The sequence below is a fragment of the Kryptolebias marmoratus genome, linkage group LG18, assembly GCF_001649575.2.
Source record: "Kryptolebias marmoratus isolate JLee-2015 linkage group LG18, ASM164957v2, whole genome shotgun sequence".
Classification (NCBI taxonomy): Eukaryota; Metazoa; Chordata; class Actinopteri; order Cyprinodontiformes; family Rivulidae; genus Kryptolebias; species Kryptolebias marmoratus.
Window position 1 is genome coordinate 4,634,487 of NC_051447.1, and position 17,619 is coordinate 4,652,105.

The window sequence follows — 17,619 nt, forward strand, 5'->3', positions numbered from 1 at the left end:
AACTGAAAATAAAACGATATATTATGAATTCCGCCCTGAAACGGATGAGTTCTGCCGGTAAATAACTGATAAATCAGATCCACCTGGTTCTGAATGTGACGGACGAGCCGCAGATTTTCACACAGTCCGAGTCCTGAAACCCACCTGCGTCCTGAAGAAGCCACAAATCAAAGCAATCAGACTCCTGAGTGGGCTCGGTTCGGGTTCTAAGCCCACTTTATTCGTGAAGAAGAAATGCAGGAGAAAAACTGGCGTCCTGAGCGTCTTTACTACGGTGTCCATGAAAGGACAAACTACGCGGAACGTGACTTTCCCGGTTAAACAAAAGGTGCAACACCCCCATCTGGTGGCGGAAACGTGAAACTACACCCCGTCTATTTAAACGAATTAGCCAAAGTGAAGTGAAATGAAATTTATTAATATAGCACTTTTCCGTACCAAGGCGATTCAAAGTGATTTACAACAAAGAAACAACAATCAGGTACAGAATCAAATACAGCAAATATACAGAATCAAATACAGCAAACATCATAATCAAATATAGAGATAAAACATAAAAAACCATCAATCATGTATACTCTAAATGAAATATAGGATAACCTAAGTAAAATCATGAAACTAAACATATCTCAACAGGGCTAAGGCAGTCAAAATAGTAGCTAAAATAATCTGAATAAAATCATGATAAAGTTAAAGCTGAACTAATCAACAATTAGGAATCTAGCAATCTAACAATTTAACAATATCTAAAATATGAGGTAAGATAAACTAAACTAAACTACATGTACACGAAGGCTAAATAAGCTAAAATAAACTGAAACATGACAATGCTAAACTAAAGGTATAAGAGGCTAACTAATAGTACCAAAAGGCCCGTTAACAGCCAACATAAGACTTACTAAGATAATTAGATTAAAGTAGTGAAGGAGGGGAGGGAATGAGTAGGGTGAGAAAGATGAGGCAGAGATGATGGAATGTGTGAGTATGTGTGTGTGTGTGTGTTTGCAGATAAGTCCATGAATCACGTCACAGAGGCCATTGTCCACTTTCCACCAGGAGCAGAGAAAAAAAAAAACATGATGCCATCGACAGCTCATGTCAGGTTGGGTGTAAATATTTGTAAACTTTAGCGAACTTGTATCTAATTTGGTGTTTGTTCAGGTCAGGTAACTGTGGCAGCCATCTTGAATCGTGTGAACTCTAGTTAATAAGATGTAGATGTACCTCTAACAATTATGTTCTGAAAGTTTTGTTGAAATTTGTTCAGTGGTTTGTGAAATATTGTGCTATCAGGCACGGGCAAAAATATATTTGCTACTGGTGGCAGGATATAATATTCAAATTATCAATATTTTGACAAAACTAACTGTTATTTTTACCTGATTTTTCTGTTTAAAAAACAAAATCAAACTAAACACCAAATTTCTTTATTTTTTTCCCAGCTTTTACCAAAGTATAAATGTGCAGAAGTCCAAATCACATTTAATTCTGCATTTCAGGAAAACAAAAAAATGTTTTTGTGTCATTTGAGCTCCTCTTCCTTCCAGCAGGAGGCGGAAGTGAGCCAGAACGTTTCTGTCTAACCTCAAATCCAACAAAGAAAAGGTTGTTGTAACTATCTACTGACGATTCACTGAAAGAAATCAGTTCTCCAGTTGAGAAATTGTAATTTCTTAAATACAAAATACGAAAATACACAATATTTTTTAGCAAGAATTTAAAAAAGAAATGGAAAGAAAAGAATTGGAAGCTATAAGTCAATTAAATATTTATTGTAAGAAACACATCCTAAGTGATGATGATAAACAGAACCTTCTGAGGTTGCAACCAAAATTAGACCAAATTTATTCCCATAAAGCTCAAGAAGCATTTGTAAGATCTAGAGCCAGATGGATAGAGGAAGGAGAGAAGAACTCGGCATACTTCTGTGGCCTAGAAAAAAGAAGACAGGAAAATCTTAAATCCTTGTTAATTAATGATAAAGAAACAACTGATGAACAACTTATATCCTCAGAAATTTTTACATTTTACAATCAACTTTATAGATCTAAATTTTGTAAAACAGAATGTGATTCCTTTTTAATGAATATTGCTCCATTTGTTCCAAGAATAGATGATAATTATAAAAGAAACGTGTGATGATCAACTTCTAATTGGAGAACTTGATGCAGTTATTAATCGACTGTCTCTTAATAAAGCTCCAGGTTCTGATGGGCTCACAGGGAATTTTTATAGGCATTTCTGGGCAGACATTAGAGAACTACTCTTTCTGGTATTTGTCAAAATTTTTGAAACTTGTACACTTCCACCTACTATGAGACATGGGGTCATAATCTCAATTCCAAAACCTAATAAAGACCCTAGAGTAATAGAAAACAGAAGACCCATAACACTTAGGAACTCCGACTATAAACTGTTGACCTACATTTTTGCTGCTTGTCTTCAATCAGGATTATCAAATGTCATCTCAGAGACACAGTCTGGCTTTTAAAAAAATAAATCAATTCATAACAATGTAAGGCTTGTTATGGGCTTAACTGAATATAGAGACCTAATTGAAGATGGTTATATTTTCTTTTTGGACTTTTACAAGGCCTTTGATTCAGTAGAACACTAGTTTATAACAGCAACACTTAGACAATTTGGCTTTGGTGATAAATTTAGAAATTAAAATAATAGTCTGTATAAAAACATTACTAGTTGTGTTATTCTCTCTAACTGTTCTACCCCCAACTTCACAGTGGATGTTGGAATTCCTCAGGGCTGCCCTATTTCACCTTATCTATTCCTTTTAGTGACTGAGATGTTAGCCATTTATATTAAAAACAGTAAGGACATAAAACCCCTAAATGTACTGGGAACACAGATTATCATCAGCCAACTGGCAAATGATACAACACTATTCTTAAAAAATAAACATCAAATCCCAATAACTATCCAAAAAATAACCAATTTGTCCAAGGCTTCAGGATTAACCTTAAATTTAAGTAAAAGTGAACTTTTTGCTCTTCATGAAACATCCCTTAAAGATCTTTGCCAAGTCCTTATCAAATCTGAAATAAGATATTTGGGTATCCACTTGTCTAAAGACCAAAAAAGTAATCAACTCCTCAATGTTAAAAGTAAACTTATTGCCTGCAAAACAAAACTAAACATATGGCTCCAAAGAGACTTATCAATTTTAGGCAGAATATATTTAACAAAAATGGAAAGCTTATCGAGATGTATTTACCCGATTTACTCAAATGCCATTCCAAATAAATTAATAAAATCATTTAATCAAATTAACTTTAACTTTATTTGGAGAAATAGGCCACATTATATTAAGAAAAGTAATATGCTAAAAGATATAAATGAAGGTGGTCTTAAAATGATAGATTTTGATTGCCCTAATGGTGCATTAAAAGTTAACTGGTTAAAATCTTGGATCAAACATCATAGCTCATTCTGGTACTGCATCCCTAACTTCCTCTTTAGCCAGCTAGGGGGTTTGAACTTGCTACTTATCTCAGATTTTGAAGTAAATAAGCTTCCTGTGGCTTTGTCAAACAATATTTGTTAACAAATATTGTTATATTTGAAAATGATATATACACATAATTTCTCTCCACACTTTACACTAATTTGGAATAACAGGTATGTGTTACATCATAATAAATCCATTTTCTTCAAAGATTGGTTTGAAAGAAACATTGGGTCTGTGACCCATTTGATGGATAACGATGGTAATTTACTGAATTATGAACAGCTCTGTAACAAATACAACTTTAACCCTCCTATCTTATAGTTTTTATGCTTACTCAATGCACTTCCAAAATAATTTATATTTTTGACCAAAAACATAATGACACATCAATCTATACAACCACAATTACCCCGGTTATTGATCCATGGTGTCCAGTTTTTGGATAACAAATGTAATAATTCTTTTATAAGGAAATGTTTAAACAACTTTTTATTTCCTGGGGTACAAAATAAGAATAATGTTCTAAATAAATTTGATAAACAATCGATCACTAAAATAAGATCTATGTACTTAGCTTTTCCCATAGCCCCTAAAGCAAAAGAAACACACTTTAAAATTCTGACTGACATATACCCATCCAAGGAATTATTGACAAAACGTTTTAATATAGCTGATAACACTTGCACATTTTGTGAAAATGATATCGAAACAACTGACCACCTGTTCTTTTTTTGTGCAGTTGTTAAGAAATTTTTCATTGATTTGCAGATGTGGTATAATAGTCATTTTCCATCATCACCTGTTTCTCTCTGTAGAGATGATATTGTTTTTGGTTTGTTATTAAACAACAGGAATTTAAGAACAGGAACTCTGTATGTTATTTTGTGTTTGGCTAATTTTTTTATTCACAGGAACAAAGTACAGAAATGCTCTCCCAATTTTACTCACTTTAGAAACGATCTTTACAAATATGTGAACTCTATAAGATTTGTAAAAAAAAATCCCAACACCCAAAATTTAATTTTCCATTTTGAATGTTATTTCCCATAACTGATATGCTTATTCTACACTTTCCCCTGCATTAATTTAATATTATTTTATATATTTTATTTATTTATTTTCTATTATTATTATTTGTGTTTCTTTTCCCTTTGTCCTATTTACATTGTTCATTTAAAGAATGTATGACTGTACTGGTTTTTACCGCAGTGAAGTTAGTTTTTTGATGTAAAAGTGAACTTTGATGTACACATGCTAATTTCAAATAAAAAAAAAGAATTAACTGAAACAGATTTTTTAATTGCAAGTTTCATTATCATTATTTATATTTGGTAAATATAGTAGATAACGGGGAGGGATGAGCTGAGATTAACTTTGCATCTCAGTTTATTTCAGTTTATTTTGTGACTTCACCGGAAGTAAACAAGGCGCTAGCAGCGTTAGCATAGTTAGCTATGTGTGTGTTGATTGAGGTGAATATTTGAAGTAGTGTTAGAGGTGAACTGAAGTCGTTTATATGATTTATCGATTATATTCATTGTATTTAGTAAATAGAGTGAATATCTGGGATAAAAAAAAGTTAACATAAAGTCGGAGCTTCACAGTGTGACACCAGCGGAAGTAAAGCGTTAGCTATGTGTGTGTGTGTGTGTGTGTGTGTGTGTGTGTGTGTGTGTGTGTGGTGGTTTCTGTGTCGGTTTGGGTGTGTGAGGTGAATATTTGAGTCTCTGCAGTAACAATGTCTTCAGTTCAGTCTCTTAGACAGTTTATCAGCGAGCGACTAACTGCTGCTGCTGGAGAAATATTCACAGAGTTTGAAAAAACCATCGTCCAGTACGAGGAAGAGATCGACCGTCAGCGCAGACTGCTGGATATCAGCTGGAAACCACAGATAAACCTCGACAGGATAGGTAAGGCGCAGCAGAGGGGAAAATGGCGGTTTAACCAAGAAACTATTTTAGGAAACTGTTGTTGGATGCAGTTTGCTGCTAAAAATGTTGATTTCCGAGGATTTTTGACACATCTGAGGTGAAATCAGTCAAAAAGACATTCCCACTTTGTTAATGTTTTCGCTATAAAGAAATAAAAAGATAGTTTCCAGGATGTAAAATATGACTAATTTTCATGAACTCCAGTGAATCTGATTAAAGGAGACAAATTCAGTTTGTGTAAAACTTAAAATACTTTGTGAACTTTTTACTTTTCTTTCCTGCAATCAGAAACTTATATAAAATAATTCCTGTTAGTCTGATCCTGGTTTGGACATTACAGATTAAAGCTGTCAGATTACAATGTGAAATCATTATGAAGCACACGGTATTTCCCGCCACTGTGAAAAATAAGCAATCATGTAGTTATCTCAGTCTGTGTGTGTTTGTTTTTCTGTCTGTTATTAAAATATGCCCTGAAGCACTGGATAGATTTCATAGAAACTCTCTGAAAGTAATGAATGGATGTACATCAGGTGATACACCTTTCGAGTCAACCCAGATCAAGATGGCTGTCACAGCTAATCAACATTTGTCAGCACAAAATATCTATGAATAAGTCAGTTTTACAGTTTTTTAGCTCATAAACTGGCAGCTGCTGTGGCTGGATCTGCTGCTGGGAGCTTAAAACTGGATCAAGAAACCCGACAAACTGGTGCAGCTCAGTTTAACAGGTTAAAAATATAATTTAAAATGTATCACATAGACTGTTGCATTGCTAAAGGATTGTTTGTGGCCTTAATGATCCTAATGTTGTGACTAAAAGTTAGGTTAACATTTGGTATTGAAACAGCTGCTGTGGCGTTCTTCTGCTCCTGTCGGTGCCTCGGCTGTCTCTGGCACTTCTTGGCTGCCACCAGAAGTTCTGCCACTGCTTTGTGCTCGCGCCTGCTGCAGTTACATTCAATAATTTCCAAATCTTTGGATGCATCAAATGATTAAAGTGTGTTTTTATAGTAATGCCAATCTGCATGTTCTTGCTTCTGTATGTCCAGAACTCCCACAGCATTACATCTGGAAGGAGAAGGAGGTTCTCACTGACCAGGAACTATGTACCGATCAGAATGAAGAGCAACTTTTACTGAAGCAGGAGGCCAATCCGTTTATAGTGATTCCTGGTTATAAGGATATTAACCACAAGGAACCAGAGCCTCTCCAGGAGGAACCAGAGTCTCCACAAATAAAAGAGGAACAGGAGAAACTCTGCATTGGTCAAGATGAAGAACAGATTTTACTGATGCAGGATGCTGAGGAAAGGAGCCACCCGGAACCAGAAAAAAACATTGTCCAGTTTGAGGAAGAGATCGACCGTCAGCGCAGACTGCTGGATATCAGCTTGAAACCACAGATAAACCTCCACAGGATAGGTAAGGAGCAGCAGAGACACGTTCAGGAAAGTCTTGTTGGATGCAGTTTGCAGCTGAAAGTGTTGATTTGTGACACAGCTGAGGTGAAATCAGTCAGGAAACATTCCCACTTGTCAATGTTTCTGCTATAAAGAAATTAAAAAGATCACTTACAGGATTTTAGGACTTTAGTTTCTAAAATCATTGGAGTCGTTTTCAGGGACTCCAGTAAATCAGTTTGCTGTGTCCAGAATGTGAGGCCTAATCAACAAGTTCCTCAAAACTAAACCAAATCAACACAGTCTGAGCTGCTGCACCATCTGACATTATAATATTAAGATCATATGTGTTTAAATCATGATTCAGACATGACAACTATGTTTAGACTGTTAACCAGGAGCTGAAGTGAGACTGTTATGTTGAGGGATTTAGAGATTTTATAGGAGCTGGGTTTGTGTTACGAAGCGAGGAGGACTTATATCGACTGGCAGGACAGAGGGACCAGGCTGGAAAGGATGTGCAGCAAGTTAGGCTTGTTAAAGATAGAAACAGTAATGTTCTAACAAGAGAGGAGACAGTGATGGGAAGATGGAAGGAGTACTTTGAGGAGCTGATGAATGAAGAGAATAAAAGAGAAAGAAGAGTAGAGGTCATAGAAACTGTGGACCAGGAAGTGGAAAAGGTTAGTGAGGATGAAGTTCAGAAAGATTTAAGGAGGATGAAGATGAGGAAGGCAGTTGAACCTAATGACATACCAGTGGAGGGATGGAAATGTCTAGGAGAGATGGCAGTGAGGTTTCTGACTCGATAATTCAACGGCATTTCTGAGAGGGAGAAAATACCTGAGGAATGGAGGAGAAGTGTGTTGGTTCCAATCTTTAAGAACAAGGGTGATGTACAGAGTTGATGACAGAGTTAGATGGAGGAGGTGATCCCTGAAGAGGGAACAGCTGAAAGACATGACTGAAAAATACACATGGAAACTTGAATACAGGCGTGTTTTGTGAAATATTTTAGACAGGATTGGAAGAAGTCGGCACAATAAATCACACTCACACTGCTACTGCTAGAATAATTGCGTAACTTTATTCCGCCACGGAACACAGCAAAACAAGCAGCATTTCAATGCTTCACATCCCCGTGATGCTAACTTAATAAAACATAAGCGCCTCTTACCTTGACACTGGACTGGAGAGCCGCCAGTCCGGGCAGAGTAGCATCAACTAGCTGGGCGTTCACGCGCAACCCGCAGCAGACTCTGTCCGGGGGTCGGTGCTTCCCCGTATTATAGAGGTGAATAAACAAAGACCGCGTGCGAAAAGGGAGGGCCAGTCCCTCCACGCAGGTGTTCCAACTATGAGTTAGGCAGCCACTTTCTCAGACTCCCAAGTGTCCGCACACAGAACAACATAAGATTCACACAGAACAACATAAGATTCACACAGAAAAATGTAAGTGTTGTCTTTCCCCGTCTCACAAAAACAAGTTATCTAAGTAGAAATATAAATGTTCACACAGCATTCCCCGTTTCCCATTTTACAAAAATAAGTTAAAAAAAATTTATCCCTTCAAGGCGTGAGTTGTAATCTCTGCTGTGTGCCACAAAGAAGCTGCAGTTAAACTGGAGTAAAATAATATGTTTGTTTTATGTGTAGTTTGTTGAACACAGTTGTTCCACAGTAGAAGTGAACCATATCAAGTTGATGATATACAATGTGCTGTATACATGAGGAACTGTCAGGGTTTTTTCTCACCCGACTTAAATAAAGAACTGTGCAGGGAGTAGCTTGTCTTTTATGAGGCTTTTGCAAAAGGAGAAGTCACTCGCGCGTGTCTTTTCGGAACAAACCCGAGCGAGTTCTAAACTCCTGTTGCAGCAGCACTTTTTTATTAGGAGCAAGCAATGGGTGTGGAACACAGTAGAGGTGGAAGTTGTGGAACACTGCCCCTTAGTAATAACACAGATTGTTGCGAGCCAGGAACTGGCGTTGCTCTCACACCGAGACTGTGAGTTACCTTGTAAACATGTTGGCACGAGCATGAACTTTAATAACTTGTGTGTTGAATCAGAATTAGATCAGAATCAGAATCGCTTTATTGCCATTGCCAGTAAACAAGTTACAGGCTAGGAAATCGTTTTGGTGTACTGGTGCAAATAAAACAAATAAAAAGAATTAAGTAAACATGGAACAAGAAAGAAATGAATTTAAGTGTACATGTGCATTATGGCAGGTGGATAAAGTGGCTGTGTCGTGCTAGAGTCAATTATCTGTTGTTCAGCAGTTTAGTTGCAGAGAGAAAGAAGCTGTTCATGTGGCGGGAAGTTCTGGTCCGGATGGACTGTAGTCTTTTGCCTGAGGGGAAAGGATTAAACAGGCTGTGTCCAGGGTTGGAGAGGTCAGCTGCAATTCGACCTGCACGTTCTAAAGTCCTGGAGGAGTACAAGTCCTGTACGGGTCGGAGGTTGCAGCCGATCACCCTCTCGGCAGAGCGCACAACGCGTTGCAGTCTTTGTTTGTCCCTGCTCGTGGCCCCAGTGTACCACACGGTACACTGATGGAGGTGGTGAGGATGGACTCAATGACAGCTGTGTAAAACTTCACCATCAGCTCAGTTGGCATTTTGAGTTTCCTCAGCTGTTGTAAGAAGAACATCCTCTGCTGTGCTTTTTTGATGAGGCAGCTGATGGTCGGCTTCAACTTGAGGTCCTGGATGATGGTGATACCCAGGAAGCGGAAGGAGTCCACAGTGGCGATGGTGAGGTCCTTGATAACAATAGGGTGTGGAGGGTCTATGGCTTTCCTGAAGTCCACAATTAACTCCACCGTCTTCTGGGTGTTAAGCTCCAGGTTATTTGAGCTGCACCAAGACACCAGCCGATCCACCTCCGTCCTGTAAGCAGATTCATCCCTGTCCGAGATCAGACCGATGACTGTGGTGTCGTCTGCAAACTTAATCAGTTTAACAGACTCATGGCTGGAGGTGCAGCAGTTGGTGTAGAGGGAGAAGAGCAGAGGTGAAAGTACACAGCTCTGGGGGGAACCAGTGCTGATGGTACGAGTCTCCCAGATGGTCATCCCCAGCTGCACGTACTGCCTCCTATCAGTGAGGAAGTTGGTGATCCACCTGCAGATGGAGTCGGGCACACTGAGCTGAGAGAGCTTATCTTGGAGCAGGTGTGGCAAGATTGTGTTGAATGCGGAGCTGAAGTCTACAAACAGGATTCTGTTAAGAGCTTGTACGATAGGAACGAACTGCATTAAATTTGAACAAGAACATTTCAGAAAGTGCATGGTAAAAATGAGAAACAAAGAGGCAGAAAGATTAGCTTTCAGCTTCACTTTTCCAGTCTCAGACCAGGCAGACAGAATCCCAGGTTTTAGGAAAGGTGCGGTCTCAGTACCTGCCAGTCTGTGATGGCCTCCAGCTGCAGCTTCCAAACCATCTTAAGATGCATCAAATGATTAAAGTAAGAGGTGCTTTCTAACAGTCACATTACCTGTCTGTGTGTCCAGACCTCCCACAGCAGAACGTCTGGAAGGAGAAGAGGATTCTCACTGACCAGCAGCTCTGTAACCAGGAGAGGAACTCAAGTTTGGACCACGAAGAACCGGAGCCTCCACAGATGATGGATGACCATGGGGAACAAGAACCTCCACATCTTACGAAAGATCAGGGGGAACCAGAACTTCCACGGATGAAAGAGGACCATGAGAATCCAGAAGTTCCAGACAAAAATGAAGGTCAGGTAAAACCAAAAACTCCTACTTATAAGGAACTAAACCACTTGGAACTAGAAGCAAACAGAGTCCCACTCCTGGATCAGAACTCTCCTGAAGCTGAGAACCAAGATCAGGAACCAATCAGGAATGTAGACCCAGGATCCAGCAGAGATGAAGAGCTGAAACAACACAAGAGACGTCCAAAAACCAGAGGTCATCGAGACAATGTAGACAGTCCAAAACTAAAGAGAGACCAAAAAAAGTGTTTTTTGTGTGTGACTTGTGGAAAACAATTCAGTGTGAAAAATACTTTAACTGATCACATGAGAAGTCACACAGGTGAGAAGCCTTTCAAGTGCCAGACCTGTGGAAAAAGTTTTTGTGATCACAACGGTTTTAAATACCACATGAGAAGTCACACAGGTGAGAAGCCTTTCAAGTGCCAGACCTGTGGAAAAAGTTTTTGTGATCACAACGGTTTTAAATACCACAGGAGAACTCACACAGGTGAGAAGCCTTTCAAGTGTCAGACCTGTGGACAAAGTTTTAGTCAAAGATCTAATTTAATCAGACACATGAGAACTCACACAGGTGAGAAGCCTTTCAAGTGTCAGACCTGTGGACAAAGTTTTAGTCAAAGAGCTTATTTAATCAGACACATGATAACTCACACAGGTGAGAAGCCTTTCAAGTGTCAGACCTGTGGAAAAGGTTTTATTCAAAGACCTAGTTTAGTCGTCCACATGAGAACTCACACAGGTGAGAAGCCTTTTTCATGTCAGCTCTGTGGAAAAAGTTATGGTGATCACAGCGGTTTTAGATACCACGTGAGAACTCACACAGGTGAGAAGCCTTTCAAGTGTCAGACCTGTGGAAAAGGTTTTATTCAAAGAATTAGTTTAGTCGTCCACATGAGAACTCACACAGGTGAGAAGCCTTTCAAGTGTCAGACCTGTGGAAAAGGTTTTATTCAAAGAACTAGTTTAGTCGTCCACATGAGAACTCACACAGGTGAGAAGCCTTTCAAGTGTCAGACCTGTGGAAAACGTTACAGTCAAAGACCTTATTTAATGGCACACATGAAAACTCACACAGGTAAGAAGCCTTTCAAGTGTCAGACCTGTGGAAAAAGTTTTAATCGAAGCTTTAATTTCAACACACACATGAAAACTCACACAGGTGAGAAACCTTTCAAGTGTCAGACCTGTGGAAAAAGTTACTGTCATAAAATCAGTTTTAAATACCACATGAGAACTCACACAGGTGAGAAGCCTTTCAAGTGTCAGACCTGTGGGAAAAGTTTTAATCAAAGACCTCATTTAATCAGACACATGAAAATTCATACAGGTGAGAAGCCTTTCTTATGTCAGACCTGTGGAAAAAGTTTTAGTCAAAGGCCTTATTTAATCACACACATGAGAACTCACACAGGTGAGAAGCCTTTCTTATGTCAGACCTGTGGAAAAGGTTTTAATAGAAGATCCCTTTTATTTGCACACTTGAGAACTCACACAGGTGAGAAGCCTTTCTTATGTCAGACCTGTGGAAAAGGTTTTAGTCAAAGGTCCTATTTAATCAGACACATGAGAACTCACACAGGTGAGAAGCCTTTCAAGTGTCAGACCTGTGGAAAGGGTTTTACGCAAAGAGTAAGTTTAAAATCCCACATGAAAAGTCACACAGGTGAGAAAGTGTAATCTTGTGACTTTCTACTGCAACAGGAAACGCCTCTGACTGTATGCAAACCTCTAGGAGGATTCTAGTTAAAACAGTTAAAGACATAAAGCTGACATAACTTTGTAAGACAGATGATTATACCTTTATATAAAATAAGTAATAATAATAATAATGGTAGGATAAAATAATATGTGGTGTTTGAGTGAATAAGAGAATTGACCTGTGTGACTGAAACATAAGACAAACAAGGATCTGTCCAGTTGAACAGCAGTAGTGCAACTGACATTCTTGTTATAAGTCTCGGTGTCAAAGATTCAGTTTTATACACTGGGCTTTTTTTGGTCAGTCAGATACCCTGGATTCAGCAAGACATATTTTCTGACCGGCCGAGACAGTCAGTGTGAATGTTTAGTAAACATATATCCTGGTGTCTGTGAGCAAGACTTAGAGGCCTGTTCACACTGGGTCAGATACTTTGGACACAGAGTGCTGCATTTTCTGACTGGCCAGGATTAGAAGAGTGAGTGATAATATAAAGGTCAATTGAGCGTGTGTGATTAAAAAAAAAAAACATGATAATAAGCAAGAAAAAGGAGGAGTTGGTTAAAGAGGTAAAGGAAAACAAAGGCAGCAATAAAAAATAGAGCCAGCTGACAGGCGTAATTGAGGTATTTGTTATGGGGAAAATAAAAAGTGTCAAGATAAACTCAAAAGTTGCAAGAAAAGCTACAGGAAATAGAAATAATAGTCAGAAGACTAGTCAAGAAAATAGGAGTTAACACTTGAATGATCAATTAAAACCCTGGGGAAGCATTAGAAGGAGATTGCAAGTACATGGAAAGAAGACACCCAGGTAGTACTAAGTACCTGGAAAAATGGGCAAGAAAATACAAAGTAGTGGGTACGCTGAAAGTTGATACGTGGGAGAATCTCTTACAGATTCTTGAAACTAAAAAGGTAATGAAGAAAGGAAAACAGAAAGAAAAGATTCAGGCAGAAATAGAAGGTGCTAAATTATGGTTGAAAAAATGCAATTGAAAGACGTAATCAAATAAATAAAGCTAAAGAAAGAAAAGCTGAAAAAGAACAAGCAAAAACTGTTTGTCCGCCCTGCGGACAATGAGACCCAACCTAGAGCGCGCCAACCCCCTCGTGACCCATCACCAAATGCAGCTGCTGCTGCAGCACCAGACCAACCTGAGACAAGTGACGAGTTAGTTGAACAGTCTGTCAGAGTAACTCGCTCGAAAGTTAAACAAACTACCAAACCTAAAACTCTCAAACCCTCTGAGAAAAAATAATTAATCAAAAACTAAGGAAGAAATATTTAAAACTTGTTAAGTTGATCTAAATAAAACCACAACTTTTTGTAATATAAATTATTGGTTTGTGTGCACACATAAAAACTGGGAATTAATTACCATTAGCAAATTAACAATTTGGTCAACAAGTTAGATTAATAGGTTCCTTTTGTTTACTGGTTTGTGTTTTTCTGTGTCTTGGTTTGCATTTTGTGTGCGGTTTTGTCTTGACTTGTCTGTTACATGATGTCCCTGTCTCTCTTTCTATCTCTCTCTATCGGGCCTAAAAGCAGGCAGCTGCACCAGTTGGATTGTATTAAGGGCCTACCATACAGACAACTTTATGTCTCTCTGTTTCTCTTTTTTCACTGTGACCTTAAAATGGAAGCTTCAATTTAGCTCTTTGTGAACAAATGAAAAATTAGAATTTTGGATTACAATAGCAAAAGGGAAAGGAAAAAGAGAACACGGACTATTTTCACAACATTATTCTTTATTAATTATAGAATTATTTAAACTTTATCCTGATGGCATTTTAGAACTGTGGAACTATTTTATTATTTTTAAATTTAGAAAAAGCTTTTGGTTGTTTGCAGAGTTTTACTTCTGAACTTTATGCATTATGAAATTCACTTAAAATAAATAAATGAAAGATAGATTTTTTTTTTATTGGAACGTTTCAAATCTATATAAATCTATATACTGGTGCCTATAATCGATTATTTAACATGATCTAAATACTTTCCTAAGAGGAGTGAAGGAAAATGTGATTACGTTGCTAAAAAGAGATATGGTTATTTAATTACGAAAGCTCTAAAAATAAAAGGAGACAAGTGTTGATCATTAGTGTGTGAGGTTATTCAATGATGAAAATTGTCTACAGTACTCAAAATTCTGGTGTGAAAAAAAAAAACTGAAAATAATACTACTAAGTTCAAAACATCCTGTCCAAGAAATTCTTGTTGTTTAGATGATAATAATAATTACTATTTCAACTAAGATTGCATCCACATTGTTGAGATCCTCTTTCTCTTTATTTATTCCTTTGTATCTAATTACTCCGTGCGTTTTTTTGGCATCTGACATTCTTTCAGCTGCAGTAAATTTGTAACCATAAATTTTGTACGGTATCACAGCTCGAGTTACACTTCTGACCTTCAAAGTTTGTAATTTCTACAGTATTTCGTAATTAAGCACTTATAACTTCCCACAAAAACTGCTACAGGAAAAACCTTTTTAATTGGATATTTAAAAAAGAAGGGGGCATCCGGACGTGGCTTGTATCATAGAGGTGGGGGCCGGGGTGGACAGGTGGATAGGGGGCAGACCAGTGGCGGCTGGCCAATAGAGGGCGCTAGGGCGCCGCCCCAGCACTCACATTACCTTGAATAAGACGTAAAAAAAAATAAATAGTACATTAAAAATATTTCGAAATATATGTATATATATATATATTTAGTTGTGTAAGATAAATATTTTATAGTTAATGATAAGTAAAGTTGTTTCGTTCTTCGACGTTGTCTGATTGGTGACGTATTTCTGCCCCGTGTCAGGTTTCTCTGACGTCGAAGAGAAAACAACAGCTTGGTGGAAGACAGACTACAGGACTCAGATATCAGGTAAGTGTATTTATTTACAGTAAGGAGTGAGATGACCGGAACGGAAGTGGAATCTGAAAAGCGGAGGAGAAACGGTAAGTGATCAAACGAGGATCTTAAACGAGCGATAAACGAAACAACTGATTGGAGGCTTACTAAATAGTCAGGTGAGGTTCTGCATCGGTTGTTGAGGAAGACAAAAGACATCAACGAGGAATCAAGGCTGGTTCGTTGCAGATGGAACCGGAACCAGACTGGAACGTCAGGCAGACAGGAACTCACTAAGAGGACGAATACAAAAACACAGGTAAGTAGATCTGTAACTTTACAGGCAGGTTACTGAGCTGGCTCGAAGACTGTACCACGAGGTAAGCAATGCTCCAGCGCTGATCTGGTTCCCACCACAGCCTTAAATACAGCAACTCATCTGATGCCTCATCTCCTTCAGGTGTGCAAAGGACCTGCCTGACTCCACCAGTAGGAGGAGCCAAGCATGTCCACCAGGAAGTGTCAACAAAATCACCGATTACAACACCCCGGGGCGCAACAATCTTTGTCCATAGACTCTCATTAAAAGTTGTACATGCGCAGTAGCTCCTCTTCAGTACAAGAGATAGGACCGTTCAGGGCGCACCTCTCCTGCGCCCAGAGATGAATACAGCTGTGTTTACATTTCACCACCCTCCCGCCGCCAGAGCGTGGGACTCCCGCCATGGAGGCTGACGTCACATCCGTCTGTCAGAAAGTTCGCCTGATTGAAAAGTCGAGACGTGGGTGAGCTGCCTTTTATTCAAAGACAGCAATAAGTTCATTACGTGACTAAGTTACATACAAAAGGCAATAAATAAGTTCATAGTTAATAATTATTTCAAGAAAATTTATGCTAAAATCTGTTAGAATGTTTGGTTTTGAATTCTAATCGGAGTGAGACATCTGATCTTCGTTATATTGTACATTAAGAATACGTGACGTAGTGAGTGCTCTCACCATAAAACAAGCTTTGACGTATTCTCTCCGGTAAAGTTGTGAAAAATAAGGGAGAAAACGGATCATATAAACGCTAAATGTGTCCTACAGGCTTGTGCCTTGGGAGACCTCCGTCTTTGTAAGTATTGGTGTGTTCAGGAAGCACTTGTGCATATGTGCATTTATATGTACATTATAATGTTGCTTTAGTTGTTTTAATTCATGTAAATACACTGGTGTGATACCTTAGTATATGTTTTGGTCCAAAACATATACTAAGGTATCACATTATAGACATATACCAAAACCTTTGGTATATGTCTATTTTGGATTTATAGCCCCCCCTGGAGAAAACTCCACCAGCCACCTCTGGGGCAGACCTCTGCTATCTCTGCTACCAGGTTGGGGCAAACATTGCCCACTGAAAGGAGTACACGCAGCCCCTCGTTTCCCGAACAGAGGTGGATATCAGCTTGATGGAACAGTGGCAACGTATCCATATGCAGCAACGTCACCTAGAGGTCAAATCCCACAGACAGTTGGGACCCTGGACTGAAACCAAGAGCAGAACCAGCAGTGACAAACCCCGCAGAGCAGACCATCTACACAGGGACTGGCAGACCTGTTGTTGCATCTTGATGTCCTGAACAGAACACTGTCATTTCTCATGGACACTGGGGCAACATGCTCCTTGGGCAGAAGTCACCCTGCCCAATAAATCTGCGGATGTCTTGGGCCTCTCTGGGGTGAATCTGAAGCTGTCTCTAAAAAAAGAACTACCACTGTGTTTGAAAACACAGCAGTTGTGACATTCCACTCACTCCGATCGTGTTCCAGTGAACTTTTATGGCTGTGACCTTCTCATGAAACTAGGAGCCTCCATTTTGTGCACACTCCCTGATGGACGCAGCTGCCTTGCTCCACGGCTACAGGACAGCCAAAACAAATGGGGATATTTTTTTGGATGTTTACAAATGCGGTTCTGTCTCAAAAATAATAAAAAAAAAAGGGGGAGGAGTAGATGTACTCAATATGCAACAGGCGTGGCAAAATAACTAAGGAATCTACCCAAATCATTATGAATTACCTGTTACACATCTTAAGAGGAGCCGACAGAGAAAATCAGTCATAGGGTGTGTTGTGAAAGGTGAAAATGGTGGAAACGAGCCGAGTCACAAACCTGACACAGTGAGACCTCACAGTGAGGAAACTCAGGCCCTATCTGGACAGGAGGGGGAGAGCAACCCTCCATATCAAGATAACATCACCCAGCCTGCTGTGACTGGGGAGGATGGTCAAGATTTGCTGTTTGCCCGCTGAAATTGCATATGGAACTGTGCCGTGCCAGGCCCTCACATACCCTCACCTAGCTGGGGTGGTGAACCCTGCGTTCACCTACTATAACTCTCCAGTAATGGAGACCTTATATCCTTTTATGGCCCTTCCGATGCAAGCAGGGATGGGTTCCAGCGAGACTCCCTTTGCCACCTGGAACTGGTCAGGAGGCCAAGAAGCCATAAACAATGAGATGCAACAATTGGGTCCAGCGAGAGAC

The 17,619-nt window shown here is 39.1% G+C and overlaps 1 protein-coding gene across 7 annotated transcripts in view; it reads left to right on the plus strand.

Moving 5' to 3' along the window:
• LOC108247555 (zinc finger protein 2 homolog) overlaps positions 1-14,338 on the plus strand; it is a 461,981-nt gene extending 447,643 nt beyond the window's left edge. For 3 of the 7 annotated variants that reach the window (XM_037981252.1, XM_037981251.1, XM_037981255.1), the window contains 2 exons: positions 6,450-6,821; positions 10,316-14,338. In XM_037981252.1, the coding sequence (XP_037837180.1) occupies positions 6,450-6,821; positions 10,316-12,219 (2,276 nt within the window). In that variant the 3' untranslated portion in view covers positions 12,220-14,338. Of the gene's footprint in view, positions 1-5,109; positions 5,377-6,449; positions 6,822-10,315 lie in introns of those variants that run through there. The other 4 variants (XM_037981253.1, XM_017435787.3, XM_037981256.1 and 1 more) reach the window with 4 other exon arrangements.
• The last annotated feature ends 3,281 nt before the right edge of the window (positions 14,339-17,619 follow it).